Source organism: Tachyglossus aculeatus, chromosome X1 (genome assembly GCF_015852505.1).
Source record: "Tachyglossus aculeatus isolate mTacAcu1 chromosome X1, mTacAcu1.pri, whole genome shotgun sequence".
NCBI lineage: Eukaryota > Metazoa > Chordata > Mammalia > Monotremata > Tachyglossidae > Tachyglossus > Tachyglossus aculeatus.
In genome coordinates this window covers 109,661,880-109,684,922 of record NC_052101.1, presented here as the reverse complement: position 1 = coordinate 109,684,922, position 23,043 = coordinate 109,661,880, and the positions used below count along the sequence as shown (strand labels likewise).

The window sequence follows — 23,043 nt, the reverse complement described above, 5'->3', positions numbered from 1 at the left end:
ATCAATCAGTGGTATCTATTGAGCGCTTACTGTGTGCACAGCCCTGTACCAACAACTTGGTAGAGTACAACACAACAGAGTTGGTAGATACATTCCCTGACCATTCATGCATTAGTATTTATTGAGCTCTTATCTTGTGCAGGGCACTGTACTAAGCACTTGGAAGAGTACAGTACAACAATAAGCGGACACACCCCCTGCCCACAACAAGCAGAATCAATCGATGGTATTTACTGAGCACTTACTATGTGTGGAACACTGCCCTAAGCGCCTGGGGGAGTGGAGTTCAACAGAATTAGCAGACATGTTCCTAGAAGACAGTGGGAGCCAGGAGAGCCCCCCAAGCCCTGCTGGTGGAGCTTCCTCTCCATTCATTCATCATCATCATCATCATCAATCGTATTTATTGAGCGCTTACTGTGTGCAGAGCACTGTACTAAGTGCTTGGGAAGTACAAGTCGCTTCTGGGCACTTCAACACCGCCCACCACGGGCTGGGGGTGAGGGAGGTAGGGGAGGGGTACGGACAGAGATCTGGGGAGATAACTCATCAGGAGCTTGCAGTCTATGTATATATGTTTGTACATATTTATTACTCTATTCATTTATTTATTTATTTATTTTATTTGTACATATGTATTCTATTTATTTTATTTTGTTAGTATGTTTGGTTTTGTTCTCTGTCTCCCCCTTTTAGACTGTGAGCCCACTGTTGGGTAGGGACTGTCTCTATATGTTGCCAATTTGTACTTCCCAAGCGCTTAGTACAGTGCTCTGCACATAGTAAGCGCTCAATAAATACGATTGATTGATTGATTGATAGAGGGGGAGACAGACGTTACGATAAATAACAGATATTATTTACATTAGGTCTGTGTGGCTGAGGGTTGGGTGAATGTCAAGTGTTCAAAGGGTATGGATCCAAGTGCATAGGCGATGGATGTTTCCCCACTCCTCAAGAACCTCCAATGGTTGCCCAGCCACTTCCACATCAAACAGAAGCTCCTTACCATGACTTTAAAGCACTCAAACCCCTTGCCCCCTCCTACCTCACCTCCTTGACTTCCTAGTACAACCCAGCCCACACACTTTGCTCCTTTAATGGCAATCTACTCACTGCACCTCAACCTCATCTATCTCACTGCCAACCCCCTACCTACATCCTTTGTTTGGTTTTGTTGTCTGTCTCCCCCTTCTAGACCGTGAGCCCGTTGTTGGGTAAGGACCGTCTCTACATGTTGCCGACTTGTACTTCCCAAGTGCTTAGTAATAATAATAATAATAATAATAATGATGGCATTTGTTAAGCGCTTACCATGTGCAAAGCACTGTTCTAAGCGCTGGGGGGGATACAGTGTGATCAAGTTGTCCCCTGTGGGGCTCACAGTCTTAATCCCCATTTTTACAGATGAGGTAACTGAGGCTCAGAGAAGTTAAGTGACTTGCCCAAGGTCACACAGCAGACTTGTGGTGGAGCCAGGATTTGAACCCATGACCTCTTACTCCAAAGCCTGGGCTCTTTCCACTGAGCCACGCTGCCTCTCTGATAAATGCCATTATTATTATTATTGTTATTATTATTACTATATAAAGAAATATATTACAGATAAGGACATAAGTGGTGTGGGGCTGGGGTGGGGGGATGAATAAGGGGAGCAAGTCAGGGCAACACAGAAGGGAGTGGGAGAAGAGTATGTGTCCCCTTTCTAGACTGTGAGCCCGTTGTTGGGTAGGGACAGTCTCTAGATGTTGCCGACTTGGACTTCCCAAGCAATTAGTCCAGTGCTCTGCACACAGTAAGCGCTCAATAAATACAACTGAATGAATGAATGAATCCTGCCTTTAGCCTGGAATTCCTTTCCCTTCATATACGACAGGCAATCACTCTTTCCACCTTCAAAGCCTTAGTAAAGTTACATCTCCTCAAAGAGGCTTTGCCTAAGCCCTTATTTCCCCTACTCCCACTTCCTTCTGTTTCATTATTGCACTTGGCTTTGTACTCTTTGTTCACTTTGCCTCCAGTCCCTTAGCATGGCCTAGTGAATAGAGCACAGGCCTGGGAGTTAGAAGGTCATGGATTCTAATCCCTGCTCCGCCACTTGTCTGCTGTGTGACCTTGGACAAGTCACTTCACTTCTCAGGGTCTCAGTTCCCTCATCTGTAAAATGGGGATTAAACCTGTGAGCCTTGTATGGGACAGGGACTGTGTCCAACCTGATTATCTTGTATCTACCCTAGCACTTAGAACAGTACCCGGCACATACTAAGCGCTTAGCAAATGTCGTAATTATTAATTATTATTATGTACATATCCATAATTTATTTTAATGTATGTCTACCCCAGTAGATTGTAAGCTTCTTGTGGGCAGAAAACGTATCTACCAAATCTTTTATACTGTACTCTTCCAAGCGCTTAGAACAGTTTAAGTGCTCAAGAAATAACTGATGGATTAGAAGGGAGAGGGAGCAGGGAAACTAAGGCCTTAGTCGAAGAAGGCCTCTTGAAGGAAATGTTATTTCAATAAGGCTTTGAAGGTGGGGAGAGTGGTGGTCCGCTGCAGAGAAAGGGGAAGGGAATTCCAGGCCAGAGGAGGACATGGGTAAGGGATCAGGGGCGACACAGACAGGATGGAAGTTCAGTGAGTAGTTCGGTGTTGGAGGAACAAAGCGTGTGGGCTGGGGTGTAGTAGAAAATCAGTGAGGCGAGATAGGGAGGAGCGAGTTGATTGAGGGCTTTAAAGCCAACGGTATGGAGTTTCTGCTTGATTCAGAGGTGGATGGGCGATCATTGCAGGTTTTTGAGGAGTGGGGGGATGTGGACTGACCTTTTAATTTTTTTTTTTTAGAAAAATGACCTGGGCAGCAGAGTGAAGTGTGGACTGGAGTGGGAAGAGAAGAAAGGCAGGAAGGTCAGCGAGGAGCCTGATGCAATAGTCAAGGCAGGATTTAAGTGTTCGGATCAGAATAGTATCAGTTTGGATGAAGACGGAAGAGTGGATTTTAGTGATGTCGTGAAGGCAGAACTGACAAGATTTGATGACAGATTGACTCTGTGGGTTGAATGAGAGAGATGAATTGAGGATAATGCCGAGGTTATGGGTTTGGGAGAGCGGGAGGATAGTGGTGTTGTCTAAGGTGATGGGAGACAGCGGGAGGGCAGGGTTTGGGTGACAAGATGAGGAGTTCTGTTTTGGACGTGCTAAATTGGAGGAGTCAGTGGGACATCTAACTAGGGATGTCCTGAAGGAGAGAGATCAGGACTGGAGATGTAGACTTGGGAATCATCCGCATAAAGATTGTAGTCGAGGCCGTGGAAACAAATGAGTCCCCTGAGAGAATGGGTGTAGAAAGAGACTACAAAGGGACCCAAGGCTGAGTCTTGAGGGACTCCCACAGTTAGAGGGTGGGAGGCAGAGGAAGAGCCTGTGAAAGAGACTGAGGATGAGCGGCCAGAGAGATAGGAGGAGAACCAGGAGAGGACAGCGTCAGTGAAACCATGGTTCGATACCCTTTCCAGTAAAAGGGAGCGGTCCAAAGTGTCCAAGGCAGCTGGGAGGTCAAGAAGGATAAGGCTGAAGTAGAGGCCATCGGATTGGGCAAGAAGAAGCTCATTTGTGACTTTAGAAAGGGCAGTTGCTATGGAGCGATGGTGGTGGAAGACAGATTGGAGTGGGTCAAGGATCGAAGGAGAGGAAGTAGAGAGAGCAGATGTACACAAATTTCTCAAGGAATTAGTACCATAAGCATGAAGATACCCAAAACACATGCTCTGGGAGTCAGGAGACTTGGGGTCTCTTCCCTGTTTAGTACTCTCCCAAACACTTACTACAGTGCTCTGTAGTACCAGCATGGCCTAGTGGATAGAGCACAAGCCTGGGAGTCTGAAGGACCTGGGTTCTAGTCCCGGCTCCATCATTTGTCTGCTTTGTGACCTTGGGCAAGTCACTTAACTTCTCTGTGTCTCAGTTACCTCATCTGGCAAATGGGGATTAAGACTGTGAGCCCCAGACAGGCAATTACTCTCCCCTCTTCAAAACCTTACTGAAGGCACATCTCCTCCAAGAGGCCTTCCTCCTTTCCTATTCTCCCACTTCCTTCTGTGTCGGCCTGACTGGCTTCCTTTATTCATCCCTCTCTCAGCCCCAGCGCTTATGCACAAACCTGTAATTTGTTTGTTTATATTAATGTCTGTTTCCCCCTCTAGACTGTAAGCTCTTTGTGGGCAGGGAACGTATCTGTTATACTGTACTCTCCCAAGCTCTTAGTACAGTGCTTAATATGGTTAAATGGATGAACAGAGACTGTGTCCAACCTAATTACCTTGTATCTACTCCAGCGCTTAGAACAAAAAGTAAGCGCTTAACAAATACCATTAAAGAAAAAGACCCTCAATATGTACTACTGATTGGGTTCACAATCTATGGGGGAAACAGGCAAACATAGATCATATACCTACAATGGGAACAAGAGGGAAAACGATATAATTTTGTTTTTCCAATTTAAAAAGAATTGCTAAGAAGGCAAAGGGGAGGAGTTTCCTCTTTGTCGCATTTGATTTAAAGGGGCAATGAGGGTATGGAAACAATGATGTTCTTGGCATTTTTCAGTATCTCTAATTTAAAATTTCACATGTTGCTTTAATTCTAGATTGGTTATCTTTGAGAAAACATGAAAGAATACACACTTCTGCTGTTTTTGGCTCTCTGTTCTGCCAAACCTTTCACCAGTCCTTCATTCCTCACTCTAAAGAATATGATGCTGAAGGACATGGAAGATGCAAGCAATGACGACGATGACGACGACAACTCTCTTTTTCCAACAAGACAACCTTTCGAACACCTGATTCCTTTCGAGCTGTTTCCAGTATGCCCCTTCGGATGTCAGTGCTATCTAAAAGTTGTCCACTGTTCTGACCTAGGTAAGACTAATCTGTGGTTTCCTCATGGAAATTTTTCTTTGGGGAACTTCCCTAGCCTTGCTCCATCTTTCCTGAAGCTGGGGCTAAGTCTGGAAACAGTCTTCTACTCACATTGCTTGACGAAATCAGAGAATAATGTAAGGCTGATTTCTTAGGTCTTATGTCACCCTTCAGAATCGTGTAATAATAATAATAATAATAATAATAATAATAATAATGGTATTTGTTAAGTGCTTACTATGTGGTGAGCACTGTTCTAAGCGCTGGGATAGATACAAGGTTATCGGGTTGTCCCACGTGAGGCTCACAGTTTTAATCCCCATTTTACAGATGAGGTAATTGAGGCACAGAGAAGTTAAGTGACTTGCCCAAAGTCACACAGCTGACATGTGGTGGAGCCGGGATTAGAACCCATGACCTCTGACTCCCAAGCCCGTGCTCTTTCCACTAAGCCACAATGCTTCTCTGGGCATTTCTCATCATGCCAATTCTTTTTCTCTCGATCATATGATATCATTTCATTATATCTGTGTAGTTTGTTCAGCCTTGTCCTTCAATGAAGAGAGAGTCCACTAAATTTTGTTAAAGAAAGGGAAGAAGTGCCACGCTAAAAACTTATTTGCACACTTCGAATAACCAGTTGCTCCCAGTATGTGGGTGGGAGGTAATTGGACACCTACCAGCTCAGCAACCAGGCCTTTCCAGTCTCATAAAAGTCTTTGTTTACCAAGACCAAATGCAAATGCTGTTGATTAAATCTCCAGAAACATCAGTTCTTGTTCACAGAAGGGTAATGAATAGTCTTTGGATTTCCTTTTACCCCCATAGAATCATGCAGTGGTGGATAAAATGACAAGGGGAAAGGCCCAAACCAACCAAGACGTAGGCATTTGGAAAGCACCCTAGCCCAAAAATGTGGTGGTGTGGTTGTTTTTTAAAACCGTAGCTGAACATACCACCAAAATGATCACATCTTACTGAAAGGAAAATAAGTTAATGGCTTTACGGCATCTTGGATGCATAATAAAACTGTTCCATGGTTCAGAATCCCCAAACAAATGACCCCAAATCCTCCTGAATAAGCATTTCGGGAAGCTTTCGATCACCTAATTAAGTTGCTAGACTGCTTTTTATGTACCATATTGAAACGATGAATAGGTAAAACATGCTGATCAGCATTTATGATGATTTTTCAGTAGTACATATAACAAAAGTTAAGATAAAACCTGTAGTACTACAGTCTGAAGGTTATACAAATAACCTTCATCTCATAAAGTACAAATAAAAAGTGACTTTTATGACTATGACATCTGGATAGACAATTTAAAAATCCACTCATAATACACTTTTAGAAATAGTGAAAATAAAGTAATTGAACGAATGATTTAATTATGATATGAGCCTCAGGGAAATGATTGCTTTCCTAGTCAGGGAAAATTGCTAATTTTTTTCAGAGTACAAATTTTAGTCAATTTGAAATTATAAGCAGGGAAAAAGCAAAAATTCAATATTTTCAAATGGAAGTTTATTTTTACAAAGTGTGTAAATTCCCTTAGCTCGAAAATTACAATCATTTGCACTTCATGCTGCAACCTAGCCCACTTTTTCATTAAATATCTCAGTAACGAATGTGTTATTTTATATTTGAATTGCATTCAGATAAAAAATTGAGAAGATACCAAATGACCAATTTGCCTCTACTGTATTCTTTACCTGGATTTTCCTAGTGGAAAGAGCCCAGACCTGTGAAATGGGGATAAAATGTCTATACTCTCTCCTACTTGGACTGTAAGCCTCATGTTGGCCAGGGACTGTGTTCAACCTGAATATCTTCAATCTACCCAGAGCTTAGTATAGTTCTTGGCACACAGTAAGCATTTCACAAATGCAATAATTATTATTATTGTGGAATTGAGTACCTTTTGTTCAGAATCTTTTGTATCGGCCTATGAGATCATCTTTATAAAAACTAGTTTTAAAATGCTCTGAATTTTATGGACCGATGGTAAACTTCTCCAGGTAAACTGATGCTTAAGCTCCTGCTCCTGGTCAACATTATCACTTCCTCTTCTTTCCTTCCCTTTCCCTGTCATTCCTGATAAGAGGCTCCATCATCTCTCTCTGGAGAGTGAGGTGTGAGTCAAAACAAGGGATGGAGCTGAGAACTGGGAGCAGCAAATCCGCGAGATGCTGGAGAATATTGTTTATTTCCATCCTGACACATTTCTGACCCTTTGTTCATGGGGTTTGGAATAGAAACATACTTAAAGCTGGAAAGACTGCAGTTGAATAGAAAGAATCATTTCCTGGCGAGCAGGATGGTAATCTGGCTCAGGAGCCTATATCAGTGTTTTGTGGCCTCTTCATCCTTGGAGACCTTTAGGAAAAGAAGAAGCAACTATCTGTTTTTGACGATGAACGGTTTAGTTCATCTCTTGCCCAGAGACAGGGGACTGAGCCAGATCTCTTGAGGTCTCTCCAGCTTAATGATTCTATTTATGCCTATATCTTCCCACTCCCCATGTCCCCTCTATTTCTTTTAAAACTCCCTTCCATCCATTCCCAACTCTCCTTTCTCTCCTCTACTATACTGACTCCTTGACACCCAACCAGAGTCATAGATACCCACTCTGCGAAGTTCCGGGGGGTGATGGCCCTCCAGGACTTGGCACCTTGCGGGGGTGACTATTAGGTTCACCTGCAAGGCTTTCCGGCCTAGCCTGTTCTGGCTCTCGGAGCTGGAAAGAAAATGGAAGTGGAGCCAACATGGAAGCCCTACTCCTTGTCCTCTACTAGCAAGATGTGGCCTCAAGTCTGGGAACCTGTTGAAGTGAGCCATGCACTTTGTTGCTCCCTCTGGAGTGAGCTGTCCCCCTGCAAACCGGCTGCCAACAGCAAGGAGTAGGGGAGCTCATAAACACCAATTCTGACATTACTGAGTGGTCAGATGCCCTCAATTGCTACTGGCTACCCCTGGAATCACACTGACAGTGACAGCCTGACTGGGCAGAAAGATGGAGGGTAGATATGGGAAAGAAGAAAAAGGGAAAAAGGCAGAGAGAGGGAAATAACCTTTCCTTGTCCCTCCCATCCCTCACCTCCCCTGACACCCCTCCCTCATCTTTCCCCTCCTTTCCTTCCTTTCTCTCCACAAGCTCTCCTTTCTGCTTTCCCACCCTCTTCATCCCCACATTTTTTATCTCTCTCTCTGCTTGTTTTTTGTTAAGCTTTGTGCCCTTGTACTTGGCATTTTGAAAACTTGCTTGATCCGTTTTGAAAACATCCCTTTTGAGGTGGACTAAACACATCAATTGTTTTTCATGAAAACATCTCGAACTCAATTGGTATTGTGGCAACACGTTTACTTAATGTTTACCAGAGATGAACCTATAAACTTATACTGTTCAATACTGTATATTGATTTCACTTTAGTTTGTTATCCACATGCATAAAAAGTTTTTATTTTATTGTTCACTTTGTGCAGGTCTGACTTCAATACCGAACAATATCCCACCTGATACTCGCTTCATAGATCTCCAAAACAATAAAATTAAGGAAATCAAAGAAAATGATCTTAGAGGACTCTCTTCACTTTATGTAAGGCTATAGTTCCCTATTTCTAAATATATAATTTAAAATGTGGGGTTTTTCTGTTAAAATGTTTGATTTCATTTATCGCTGTGAAGGTAAGTTCAAATTTTTCCACTCTTTTTCAGAAAATGAGGCATTTGTTTAAATCTTGTCATGACCAGGCTTGGGGTTTCGGCTGTATCTTCCTAACTTCTTGTCCCGCCACATTCCTTCTTTTGTTCTCCCTTTCTCCTGCTCTACTTCACCACCCCTCTCCAATCTCCCCACAGTTTCGCCTTCTTCTCCCCCTTCCCTCTTTTCCAGCTTACTCAGCTCTCTTTTGTCTTCTCCACCACTTTCTGCCCCTGAATCAATTCCAGCTCACTCTAACCTCTGTGGAAAGTGGCAGAGGGAGAAAGCAAGAGGCAGAAAAGGGAAAAAAGAGAGGGAGAAAAAACGTAGGAAAACCTACAGCAACTTTGGTGTCATCTCTGATTCCTCTGTGTCCTAATGCCCACATTAAGTCTGTTGCTAATTCTTGGCAGCTTTTCCCCCTACATCGCAGATCTGCCCCTTCCTCACCACGCTAGTCCAACCTCTCCTCATCTACTAACTGGACTCATGCATGAGCCTTCCTACAGATCTCTCTGTCTCTAGCCTGTAACCTCTTCTTGCATTCCGCTATCTGGATCGGCTTCCTAAAACACCATTCAGAACGCATCACTGTACTCCTCAAAAACACCCCAATGGCTACTCATTTCCCCCCGCATAAAACAGAAGCTCCTAAAAACTCAAAACTCTCCACCAGCTTTCCCCTATAACCTTCTTCTCTCGCCACTCAACACACCTCAGCGCACACACTCAGCACTTCCCAAGCTCCCCTTCCCTCCTGTGCGGAACTCTCTTCACTGTCAAATCTACTAATCTACATCCTATCCCACCTTCAAAACCCTCCTGGAAAGCCACCGCTTCCAATTATTCATCACTTTCTCTGGCTATGTCATCCCATTAACCTACCTTAGCACTTAGATGTTTATTCCACTTATATATTTCTTTAGGCTTACTTTCGCTGTTAGCCAATGAATCATCAATCGTATTTATTGAGCGCTTACTATGTGCAGAGCTATGAATCTGCTTTTTCCTCCTGATTCAACTGAATGCATACAATCTGCATCTGCCTGTCTTCCCCCTTAGATTACAAACTCCTCGGGGGCAGGGAACGTGTCTTTTACTCTTATTCTAGGCAACCGAGTGCTCCACAGTAGGAACTCAACAAATACAAATGTGGCCAAAGAACGGCAAATTCTGCTAATATTCATATATGGAGACAGGTGGGCATATGTCCTAGAAGGTAGTTTGAGGGAAAACAGCAACCAGAGTCATCTGGGATGAACATGGGGAGTGGTGAGTTTAAGGGGCATGTTTGGCAAAGGAGGGAAAGAACATTCCCGACAGAGGGAGTGGTGGATGGAAATACAGTCAGTTCTCCCATAATGTGGGTTTTCACTATGTGTTTTGGATAGAAAACGAAAACAGAATTAGGGAACGTTCTTCTGACATTGCGCATCGGTCCGGACATGGTGTGATGCGGTGTTGGAAGAAATGGTCACAGGCATGCATGAAGCATTGGAAATTAGGCGAGAGGCACACAACGATGCAGGTTTTCCGCAATATGGGGTTCTGCAAAAATGCAACCTCTGCATTTTAGAAGAACTGACTAATGTATTGGAGCTGGGAAAGTCATACATCCCGAGAGCAATTATTTTTGGCCGGAGTGTAGGAGATGAAGACCGTTAGGTAAAGGGGAGATAACTGGCAGAGGGCCTTAAAGTCTGCAGTTTTCATCTGAACTAAGTGGCAACTGGGAGTCGGTGTAGGTTTCTTAGGAAGTGAGAGGGAAGTGAAATGATCAGATCAACTGAGGAAGATGATTCTTGCAGCTTGTTTCTGGATATACTGAGATTTTCGGAAAGAAGCTGGAAGCAATCAGAGCAGCAGAGGGGCAGTTGCAGTGATCTATGAGAGGGCTATGGCTTAGAAGCCGAGGCTGTAGAAACGAGGAGGAAAGAATGGATCTGCGAGATGCTACTGAAGTTATTGACAGGACTTGTTTATAGACTGCATACAGCATGTGAATGACAGGGGTCAAAGATGATCATCATGGTTAGGAACTTGGAATACAATGGCGACAGTGGAGCCATTACCATTATGGGGAAGTTAGGAAAAGGGGAGGGTTTAAGAGGGAACGTGATTTGTTGAGTTTAAGGTGGCTATGGGACATCCCTGTGGAAATCCCTAGACAGGAACTAATGCAGGTTTAGAAAAAAGGCAACCATTCAGGGCTGCCAAGTCATAACAATAATAATAATAATGATGATATTAAGCGCTTACTATGTGCCGAGCACTGTTTTAAGTGCTGGGGTAATGATAATATAATAATAATGTCATTTGTTAAGCTCTTACTATGTGCAAAGCACTGTTCTAAGCGCTGGGGGGGATACAAAGTAATCAGGTTGTCCCACGTGGGGCTCACAGTTTTAATCCCCATTTTACAAATGAGGGAACTGAGGCACAGAGAAGTCAAGTGACTTGATCAAAGTCACACAGCTGATCAGTGGCGGAGCTGGGATCAGAACACACGACCTCTGACTCCCAAGCCCACACTCTTTTCACTTGCCACGCTCCTTCTCTATACATAGACTCTATAAGTCACCTGTACATAGGCAGAAAATCTGACAGGCAAATAAAAGACACTGTGTGGAGAAGAGTCAGCTATGATAAAGAGCTGCCGAGGTACAAACATAAAAGTCTCGAGGAGGGAAACAGCGTCCACCCCCTCCCCAAATGCACTGAATCGGAGTTATCAGGAAAAACAGTTTTTCGCTTTGTCAAGTGCTCTGCACATTGTAGACACTCAATAAATGTGGCTGATGGTCATGATGAAGATGTTGGAATGGCAGATTTAGTTCCCTTGCCACAACATCTGCTGTTTCAGGAAACTCAGGGACATTCAAGATCAGCTCCTCAACCCTTAGAAGGCTTATGGGAATGGGTAACTCTGATGATGAGGCTCAGAAAGTTCGGGTAACTGAAACTTTCTGGACATACATGACCTAGATTTGGGATATTTTACTGCAGATAAATAAAACACGCCTTCCCGCCCCAATGCACCTTGTTCATTTTTGGTGTGCAGTGTGTACCGCTAAATAGGGCGTCTTTTGTAAGTACACTCGGTTCAGCCAGAACAAGTGTTTTCACCTTGCATTTTGGCTAGAACGCTTCTGGGGAATTAGGGAATGGTCTCTGAACAATACAGACCTGTTTGGGCTTGGTGTGTTGTGTTTCCGGAAGAAATCGTGTGCATGTGTGTGGCACTACAGCGCACATTTTCCTTAATGCAAGGTCTTGCAAGAACAAAATCCTCATATTATGGGAGAGCTGAGAGTACCATTCACCATGAACTAATATTTTAGGATTAACCAACAGCCTTCCAAAAACCTCGAAATAATTCACAAGTGCTAAGACATTCATCTTCGTCTGCTGCTTTTCACAATGCTCTGACCTCTAGATGGGATGATAATTCCCAGAATGGCTAATCTCGCACACATACGCACGCACGCATCCACATGGACACACACTAACCCATACCTGTCCTTAATTAGCCACATTCATTATGAAGACTGCCTTCTGAAAGACTAAGTTTTCCATTCTGCTCTGCCACATAGCTACAGTTTTTAAATGATGAACTTAGGGGTTTTTTTGCCTTCCATTTTTGGAATTTTCAGGTAAAGGCAAGCATTAAAAGGGCAGTTTGGTTGGATCGAGTCTGCCAACCCCACGTGTTGGGGCAGCATTTATGTATGAAAAATTAACCAGAGAAAGCTATTCCAAAGTTTGCATTATTTGGTCTTCTATTCTCAAGAGAAGCAGTGTGGCTCAGTGGAAAGAGCACAGGGTTGGGAGTCAGAGGACATGGGTTCTAATCCCTGCTCCGCCACTTGTCAGCTGTGTGACCTTGGGCAGGCCACTTAACTTCTCTGTGCCTCAGTTACCTCATTAAGACTGTGAACCCCACGTGGGACAACCTGATCACCTTGTGTCCCGCCCCCCAGTGCTTAGAACAATGCTTCGTACATAGTAAGCGCTTAACAAATACCATTATTATTATGTAGCTTCAACAATTTAATGGGCTGTGAATTCACTTTTGGGCCCCTTTTGGTTTGGATCCCTGCTTGGCACAGCAGAGGGCCCTAAAGTCAACTCTTAATTATCTATGCTACTTGAGGATAAGGAAAACATAGATAAAAATCTTTAGGTAGTCTTAAAAGCAAATAGCTACAGTATTCTCCAGTAAACCTTTTACCAGAACTGCTACTGAGAAAAGGAACTGATTGAGTTTCCTCTGTTCTCTCTGCCTCAGCTCACCCTTTGGGGGAGGAATAAACACTTAATAAAATGCCTAAAAAATGGGCAGCAGTACTCAACTGGCTAATTTTGAGTTGTCTTTGTATCGGTTGTATCTAATCTACATCCGGCAACTCACATCAATTTCTCTACCCCTTTAGAACGTAAGCTCCTTGAAGCAGGAACTGCCTCTTTTACTTCTATTGTTTGCTCCCCCAAGGAAGTAGTACAGTGCTCCGAACCCAATAGGCACTCAATCGATGCTGTTAATGATAACGGTGATAGGGAGAAGCAAAGAGCATCAAAAATTTGATAATCCATTCTGAATAATCAAGAGTTGACTGCACAGGAACTCCTCAACTTATGACTGTCCGAGTTACAACAAACGGCACTTTCGACATCTCTGAATTTACACCCTGTTTCAGGTTTACGACATCGGGTTCGACTTTATCGACGCCAAGTTCGTAAGGTAAGTATCACGTAACCCCGCCCCCTCCCTTCTCATGGTTTTCCTATTCTCCCCCCCCCCCATTTGTCCAATTCCCCCTCCTCTTCCACCCCTGTTTAGTGTTGCTCCTGCCTCTCCGGAGCTATAACCTCCAAGGACTGGACCACGGAGGGCCGAGATAAGGGGCCAGCAGTGGCAGGAGCTACCAAAAGGTCCCAAAGTGCTCAGTGATTTTCCTTCCCTCCAGACGAGGACTATCTGTTCGATGATCTCCCCTCTATAGGAGGGATTATCTGGGAAATATTGATTGTCAAACTAATACCTGACAATCAACTCTACTGTCTACCAGGGAGCCTGTTAATAAGAAGCTGTTATACATGGTGAGGCAGAGGGGGAGGTAAACAAACTGTACTTTGGGTTGTTTTAAATCTTAGACTGGCAAAGTGCTTCCCACATCAAGACACCCATAGTTCCCATCCTACACCCCACAACCCAGCGTAAGCAGCTTTGGTGTCACTCTTGCAGGCTCCCTCACCCATCCACAAGCACGACTACAGCTGCCTTGAATGAACGATCCACAGGCTCTCCCCCCTTCCCTCCCTCATTCCATCCCTCTCCCGAAATCCACCCTTCCAGCTACCTCCTCCCCCAACCCCCATGCGGTTTGGGGATCTTGCTTCCCAACATTCCTTCCCCTCCACCGAGGCCTCTGCCCGTGGAGTAACCGGGACGGAGACAAGCAAAGTCTCTTCATTCGTTCATTCAAGTTGTAGTGGTGACGCCTTTGCTCTAAGACAGTATTTTGAACCAGCCTGAATCTGTGTTTCAAGTGTTTCGCTATCAGTGGTGACTTCTTTGAGCATCAATCAATGGTATTTGTTGAGCATTTCTTGTGTGCAGAGCACTGTACTAAGCGCTTGGGAAAGTACAGTATGGTAGAATATGAAGGATAGGTATAATATGTGTATATAGATGTATATACACACACACATATACATATAGAAGATCTACTCTATTGGAAAAGCGGCGTGGCTTAGTAGGAAAGAGCCCGGGCTTTGGAGTCAGAGGTCATGGGTTCAAATCCCAGCTCTGCCAATTGTCAGCTGTGTGACTTTGGGCAAGTCACTTAACTTCTCTGTGCCTCAGTTACCTCATCTGGAAAATGGGGATTAAATCTGTGAGCCCCACGAGGGACAACCTGATCACTTTGTAACCTCCCCAGTGCTTAGAACAGTGCTTTGCACATAGTAAGCGCTTAATAAATGCCATTATAAAAAACTACACATATTATACTTATCCTTCATATTTTACCATACTGCACTTTCCCAAGTGCTTAGTATATATATGCTATATATATACTGTATATGCATACATATGTATATATATGTACGTATACAGTAGATCTACTATATATGGGGGGGGGGAGAGAGAGTTTAAAGTGCAAAAAGGTCTGGCTCTGCAAGTGTGGCCTCTAGAACTTGAATCATTAAATCAACTCTGATTCCCTGCATCTCCTCCCTCCCTCCCTAAATGCTATATTATCAAAATAATAATAACGATGGCATTTGTTAAGTGTTTACTATGTGCAAAGCACTGTTCTGAGCGCTGGGGGGGATACAAGGTGATCAGGTTGTCCCACGCGGGGCTCACAGTCTTAACCCCCATTTTACAGATGAGGTAACTGAGGCCCAGAGAAGTGAAGTGACTTGCCCAAAGTCACGCAGCTGACAAGTGGCAGAGCCGGGATTAGAACCCATGACCTCTGGCTCCCAAGCCCGTGCTCTTTCCACTGAGCCATGCTGCTTCTCTAAACAACCGGGAATAATGTTCATTCTTTACTGATCTCATACGCAAAATGCAAAATGAAGCGGAAAAGGTGAATGGGTAAAACAGACCCAGAGGAGGACAGACAAAAGGGCAAGCCTGTCAGTGCCAATAGGCTGGAGAGGAAAAACACAGTGTGCTCCAGTCTGGGTCTGTTTCACTCATTCATTTGAAGCATTGTACGAAGCACTTGGGAGAGTACGACAGAAGCAAGACACACAGTCCCTGCCCTCATAGAAGTTAAAACCTAATGGGGAAGACCCAATCTGATCTAGCCGGGAGCCTATCGTTTGTAAGAAAAATTAAAGGGCTTAAAACGTGATATGTTTGAGATGATTTGTAGAGGTAATGCACGCTGTACAGTGCTATACTTTTTTGTACTGTCTAACGTGTGATTTTTATGTCAATATAATCGCTATTAAAATAAAAATATTAATGCAGCTCCCATTGATCATCTACAATTGAGTGCGCACAACACTGGATAATTTTGGTTAAAAATAGGCTTTCCAGTCTTTGTTCAACAACCAACCCCCCAGTTAAACATTGTTTTTATGGGAAAATCGGTTCTGACATACGATCTACAATGAAATCTTCAATTTAAAGCAGTTTTCAGGAACCAAGTATGTCATAAACCCAGGAACTTCCTCGGTAAATATCATCCAAAAACACCCGTCAATTATGTCTCTGTATATCAATCAATCAATCAATCAATCGTATTTATTGAGCGCTTACTATGTGCAGAGCACTGTACTAAGCGCTTGGGAAGTACAAATTGGCAACACATAGAGACAGTCCCTACCCAACAGTGGGCTCACAGTCTAAAAGGTGGGCTCACAGTCTAAAAGAACTGTGAAATATACAGTTTATATGTGTAAAATATCAGTGAAGTGTCCACTTGCAAAAGTGAAAAATGCCTGAATAAAAACATCAAAGCATGCTGAACTAATCTGAATCACTGGACGGGGCAGATTAACTCACTTCCATGTGACTGGAATTAACAGCATAGTTATTTTTCTGGTATAGATCTTACCTAAAAAAAGCAGTTTGGTGTTAAAAGAGAAATAAGCAACCCAACAGTCCTCTGGAATCCCTTATCATTGAACAAAGTATACTAGGGAATGTGTTCGTGTTGATCTGGAATTATTTGGGGGCAGAGTCTCCTCTTGACGATTTGGTCCCTGAAAATATTTCAACCACAATTTGAAAGATTTCAATATTGCTTAAACGCCAGTTAAGACGAGGAAAAATTCGCACCATTTTTGTGTTCGTTTTTTCTCCCTCTCCTGCGGCTAGCCCTAGCTGGCCCTGACTGACCCTCACCTTTCTCTTGGTCACTTTGGTTGCTCTTGGCTTTTCTCTCTGCAGTTCCTAGCGTGTATCTAAATGGTCCCAACCCATCTCCCTTGCCTGCCTCCGCTTCTCACAACGAGGCCCGGGGCAGCTACCTCACTCTAGCCTCGGGCTCCCAGACGCTCAGCTCTGCCCCAGCCTTCCACCAGTTCAGTTTTTTCCTATGCTTTTACTCACTTACTCTGGCCATCCCTGGGTCTTTCTCCAGGTAGCTTCCTGGCATCTACTTCATAGTCCCAAAGCTCTGTTTTCTCTCTAACTTCAGGAGGACAAAACTTCTTTGAAATCACTGGTCCAGTGAGCGGTGGCAACCAAAAAGACCAACCAAGCACTGGGCACTCTCAGAAAATGGATTAACTAGCAAACAAGCAAAAGATATAGTTTGACCACTACAGGTTTCCCAATCCGTGTCTTTTCCTTCTGTGGTTTTGAATATCCACACTTAATACTCTACTTACTATTTCAGCTCCTACCATACACGGGTTTGAGAAACCACAGTGTTCCGTGCGGAATTCTGTCTGACACTGCGAGCTGGAATGTGCTCTCATTCGGAACTCCAATCCCATTCGGAAGTTTCATGCTGCTACTGTAGAAGGGGTTCAATTGGCACTAGTCACTGGATTTATTGTATCTCCGTACCATTACGTTGACTTGAAAATTACAGGGTTTTTTGCAACGCTAGCAAATTGCTGACAACAGCAATAGCAAGTGTGGGGCGGGCGGGTGGGGGTGGGGGGAGAATAAATACAGAAAAGTTAAGGATATTATGTGCACCATCTCCCAACAATGAGAATGCATGTGTCAAGGAAAGGAGTCTAGGCTGCTAGTTACTCTGAGGATCCTGTTGCCCTGGCCACGGACAGAACAATGGGTAGGATAGACCGATGGTTTGCCCCGGTGATGGCATTTCTTACATTCTTATGTGCAACGTGAATACTGAAGTCTTGTAAATACTGTTGCTCTTCATTCAGGGTAACGATGTAGATCAATTTGCAAGGCTGATACAATGCGTAACGTGAATTACAGTAATTAGTGTGGCTGAATAATTACAGTAGAATCTGGTTCAACTGAATTCATTTTCTAACTGAAATAACTATATTTCATCTAGGCTCTGGCTTTGAACAACAATAAGCTCACAAAGATCCATCCAAAAGCCTTCCAGTCAACCAAGAAGTTAAGAAGATTATACCTGTCACACAACCAGTTGACTGAAATTCCTGTTAACCTCCCTAAATTATTAGCTGAACTCAGAATTCATGATAACAAAGTGAAGAAAATAAAAAAGGAAACATTCAAAGGAATGAATACTTTACATGTTTTAGGTAAGTGTTCCTTATGATTGTTCGTCTATTACCAGATGGCAAAGTTCGGGATACTTGGGGTGAGAGTAATATTTTCAAGAAAATGCTGTAACAAATGATCGATTGTACTTTTCATGTAGCCTAGCGATTTTCATGTGACAGTCTAGAAACAGTGATATATTTAAAATGTATTTGACCATTATATGATGCCTCTAAAAGTAGGTGATCCATCACATTCCCAGTCAAACAAAATGTATGGAAAATTAACTTAAAATTGAAATACGGTGATAACTGTCCAGTGACCCACATATCCAGGAAACCTGCAGGTAGCAAAAACTTCAAATATACATTCAGTTCTTTTTTTTTTTTCTTTTAAAACTACCTCTGTGTCTCCAGTTCATCTGCAAAATTGGGATAAAATACCTGCACTCCCTGCATCTTTCCCTCCATTCCAAGGGACTGTGTCTAATTTGATGATGATAATCTGCCTCAGAGATTTTACAATCTAGTAAGCACTGGGGTAAATCTTATTATCCATGCTGTCCCTCTAACTTCTTTTCTTCTTACTAGATGGAGAATCAGAGGTTGGCTGAACAACTTCTGAGCATTTTAGTTTTCAATCAAGTATTAGCCACTTAAGATTACCACCATTCAGATTGGTTCTATTTGACATTATATACAAATTCAAGGGCAAAAACTTAAGAGGAAAATGGGAATGAAAGGCGTGATTACTGCACATTTGGACATTTTAGTTTATTTCCTACTTTGGCATGTCCACTCTATTTCTTTCACAGAAATGAGCGCAAACCCTCTTGAAAATGAAGGAATCGAACCTGGGGCATTTGAAGGTGTGACGGTTTTTCACATCAGGATTGCAGAAGCGAAGCTGACCTCCATTCCTAAAGGTCTGTATACATCTTTTTCTAGCAAAGATAATTAGTAATAACAGTAGCGTCTCAATTTATCAGACAGCTTGGGAACTACCACGACGTGGCCAGCTAATCGGATATCCTGGTAAACCTCCGGCCTCAAAGTCTGGCATTCCACCCACTTCCCTGGGTATGCAATTCGAATATGATGCCGACTGCTTCCTCTCCATTATTCTCCCCCCTCCACTGAATTCATAAAGGGTGGGTGGGTGGGTACTTACAAAGAATAGTAAGGATTTTTGAAGCAACCAAACTAGAGCCATGGGGAATGGCTGCAGAATGACACCAGATTAGTTGCTGAGGAAATGCATGCCACTGGGGCGTAATTTCTAAGAACTTCACAGTAGGGGTTGCCCACTGAGTTTGGCGGCTGGGAAGCAGAAGACCGGGAAGACAGGGCCAGGGCTTAGGGAGGTAGCTACAATTCTGATCCAGGGCTCTAAATCAATCAATGGTATTGATTGATTGATTGATTCATTCGTATTTATTGAGCGCTTACTGTGTGCTGAGCACTGTACTAAAGCACTTGGGAAGTACAAGTCGGCAACATACAGAGACGGTCCCTACCCAATAATGGGCTCACAGTTTAGAAGATGGGCTCACAGACGAGAAGCAGTGGGGCCTAGTGGCTGGAGCACGGTCCCGGGAGTCAGAAGGACCTGGGTTCTAATCCTGGTCCCGCTACTTGTCTGCTGCTTGACCAGGGGCAAGTCACTTCACTGGGCCTCAATTCCCTCATCTGCAAAATGGGAATTAAGACTGTGAGCCTCATGTGGGACAGGGACTATGTCCAACCTGATTAGCTTGCATCCCAGCTCTGCCACTTGCCTGCTGTGTGACCTTGGGCAAGCCACTTAACTTCTCTGTGCCTCAGTTACCTCACCTGTAAAATGGGGATTAAGACTGTGAGCCCCACGTGGGACAACCTGATTACCTTGAATCTACCCAAGCGCTTAGAACGTGCTTGGCACATAGTAAGGGCTTAACAAATACCGTTATCATTATTACTAATACCTACCCCAGCACACAGTATAGTGCCTGGAACAAAGTGCTTAACAAATGGTATTTATTGAACACCTACTGAGCACCTCTAGACTGTAAGCTTATAGGGGGGAGGGAATGTGTCTGCTGTATTGTTATACTGTACTATTCCAAGTGCTTAGTACAGTGCTCTGCACATAGTAAGCGCTCAATAAATATGATTGACCTACTGTGTGCAGAGCACTGTACTCTGCACTAATGAGAATACAATACAATGGAGTTGTTAGATACAATCCCTGCTGTCAGTGCACTTACAGTCTACTGGGGGAGACACTTGTCTGTTGTGGGACCTTGGGCAAGTCACTTCACTTCTCTGTGCCTCAGTTACCTCATTTGTAAAATGGGGATTAAGACTGTGAGCCTCAGATGGGACAGGGACCACGTCCCACCTGATTAGCTTGTATCTACCCCAGTGCTTAGTACAGTGCCTGGCACATAACAGATACCATAAAAGGGGAAGCAGCAGAGTATAAGGATATGTACATAATTGTTGAGAGGTGGGGTGAGTATCTAAGTGCTTAAGGGGCACAGACCCAAGTCCTTAGGTGACACAGAAGGGAAGGCAAACAGGCTGGGGAAATGAGAGGTGAGTCAGGGAAGGCTTCCTGGAGGAGCTATGATTTTAGTAGGGCTTTGAAAATGGGGGGGGGTGTTCTGTTGGGTATGAAGCGGGAGGGAGGATGTGGGCATTGGGTTGGTGGCAAGAGCGATGAGACTGAGGTACAGTAAGTAGGTTGATGTTTAGAGGAGAAGTGTACAGGTTGGGTTGTAGTGGGAGGTGAGCGAGGTTAGGTAGGAGGGAGAGAGTGATCGAGGGCCTGAAAGCCGATGGTAAGGAATTTCTATTTGATGTGGAGATGCTTGGACAGCCACTGGACGTTTCTGAGGAGTGGGCAGACATGTGCAGAATGACCTTTTAGAAAAACTATCCGGGCAGCAGAGTGCACTGTAGACTGGAGGGGTTAGAGGCTGGAGGCAGGGAGGTCAGCGAGGAGGTTGATGCTGTAATCGAAGAGGGATATGACAAGTGTTTGGACCAACCCGGTAGCAGTTTGGTTGGAGGAGAATGGATGGATTTGAGCTATTGTGATAATAGAATCAACAAGTTTGGTGGAGAGTTTGAATATATTACGCTCACTGCATATATCAATTATGTACCACTCTCAAATGTTCCAAATTAATCAGAGAGCCGTGTTTACTGTGCCAGATAATTGAGGTCCTGCTGTAAATATATTTCTCTTTCAAATGTACAGCAACCATTTAAAACATCATCACTTTACAATGTTTTCTTGAGAGAAAGTCACATCTGTCAAAACAAGAGTATGTCTTGAAATCAATCAGTGGTATTTATTCAGCGCTTACTGTGTGCAGAGCACTGTACTAAGTGCTTGGGAGAGCAAGGCATAACAGAGCTGGTAGAAACGTTCCCTGCCCACAAGGAGCTTACAGTCAAGAGGGGAGTTCTAGGACTCTAAGAAAAGAAATGCTTTTGAAAGAAAAGCATTTTTTGTCTCCGGACTTCTCTCAATGTCTTCCTGTATTTCAACTTGAAACACAGGAGGCTTGTTTGATTTTTTTTTTTTTAATTTGGGTAAAAACTGAGTTTAAATTTCAAAAATATTTAGGTTTTACCCTGGCTTTTAATTTTGTAACTCACATACTGCACCTACTTGGCAAGTGTTTCCTCAGTAACATTACTCCTTTCAGACATTTGCATATGGCACAAATTCATTCATTCATTCATTCATTCAATCGTATTTATTGAGCGCTTACTGTGTGCAGAGCACTGTACTAAGCGCTTGGGAAGTACAAGTTGGCAACAGAGACAGTCCCTACCCAACAGTGGGCTCACAGTCTAGAAGGGGGAGACAGAGAACAAAACAAATTAACAAATGAAATAAAGTAATAAATATTAAGAGCTTACTATGAGCCAAGCACTACGGTGGATACAAGCAAATCAGGTGGGACACAGGCTGTCATTCATGCAATCATATTTATTGAGTGCTTACTGTGTGCAGAGCACTGGACTAAGCGCTTGGGAAGTACAAGTCGGCAACATATAGAGACGGTCCCTACCCGACAACGGGCTCACAGTCTAGAAGGGGGAGACAGAGAACAAAACAAAACATATTAATAAAATAAAGTAATAAATATTCAGAGCTTACTATGAGCCAAGCACTATGGTGGATACAAGCAAATCAGGTTGGACACAGGCTGTCATTCATGCAATCGTATTTATTGAGCGCTTACTGTGTGCAGAGCACTGGACTAAGCGCTTGGGAAGTACAAGTCGGCAACATATAGAGACGGTCCCTACCCGACAACGGGCTCACAGTCTAGAAGGGGGAGACAGAGAACAAAACAAAACATGTAGACAGGTGTCATAATCGTCCCATGTGGGGCTCACAGTCTCAACCCCCACTTTACAAGGTGAGGCAACTGAGGCAGAGAAGTGACTTGCCTAAGGTCACACAGCAGACAAGAGTGACCTTAACCTAGGCTCCTTCTACTAGGTCATGCAGACTGTCTAAACTATGAGCTCCTTGTGGGCAGGGAACACTTCTACCAACTCGACTGTATCATTCCATCCCAGACACCTAGTCCTAGTTACCCGGTAAACACTCCAGTTCCATCAGCCAATTCCATTGCCTGATTGATTCCAGTTCCGAGCACAAATGACTCAAGGAACCTAAAAATCATAGCTACTGCTCAGCATACCTAGCTATGTGAAGGCAATGTCATGTAATTTAAGGTTATTGGACTCCAGGGTCAATCTAAACCTTAGAAGCCGCGTGGCCCAATGGGTAGACGGCAGGCCTGGGAGTCCGAAGAACCTGAGTTCTAATTCCAGCTCTGCACTTGTCTGCCGTGTGACCTCGGGCAAGTCACTTCACTTTTCGGTGCCTCAGTTGCCTCATCTGTAAAAGGAGGACTAAGACTGTGAGCCCCATGTGGGACAGGGGCTGTGTCTGACCTGATTAGCATGTCTCTGCCCCAGCGTTTAGTACAGTGCCCGGCACCCAGAAAGCGCTTAAATACCATAAAAACCAAACACACAACAACTAAGTCTTTGCACTGGATGACACAGAAGGCAACCACTGCATGGTTTCCTCTTTTGCCAACGTTGGAGACGGAATCCCGGACTTGTTCCAACAGCACTACGCAGGTTCTAAGGTTGAAATAAGGGCTCTCTCTCTAGTGGAGGGAGAAGAATGATAACCCACCCAGAAGATAAGAAAAGTCCGACCACAACTGGGGG

At 43.8% G+C, this 23,043-nt stretch overlaps 2 protein-coding genes across 3 annotated transcripts in view; one reads left to right on the top strand and one right to left on the bottom strand.

The window, feature by feature from the left end:
- The window catches only part of LOC119919600 (centromere protein P), a 280,519-nt gene that overhangs the window by 111,042 nt on the left and 146,434 nt on the right, over positions 1-23,043 (bottom strand). The gene's annotated exons all lie outside the window — the stretch shown is intronic.
- ASPN (asporin) overlaps positions 1-23,043 on the top strand; it is a 49,191-nt gene that overhangs the window by 3,705 nt on the left and 22,443 nt on the right. The window contains exons 2-5 of one of the 2 annotated variants that reach the window (XM_038740152.1): positions 4,647-4,917; positions 8,402-8,514; positions 17,622-17,835; positions 18,609-18,719. In XM_038740152.1, the coding sequence (XP_038596080.1) occupies positions 4,668-4,917; positions 8,402-8,514; positions 17,622-17,835; positions 18,609-18,719 (688 nt within the window). In that variant the 5' untranslated portion in view covers positions 4,647-4,667. The remainder of the gene's footprint in view (positions 1-4,646; positions 4,918-8,401; positions 8,515-17,621; positions 17,836-18,608; positions 18,720-23,043) is intronic. The other variant, XM_038740153.1, reaches the window with a different exon arrangement.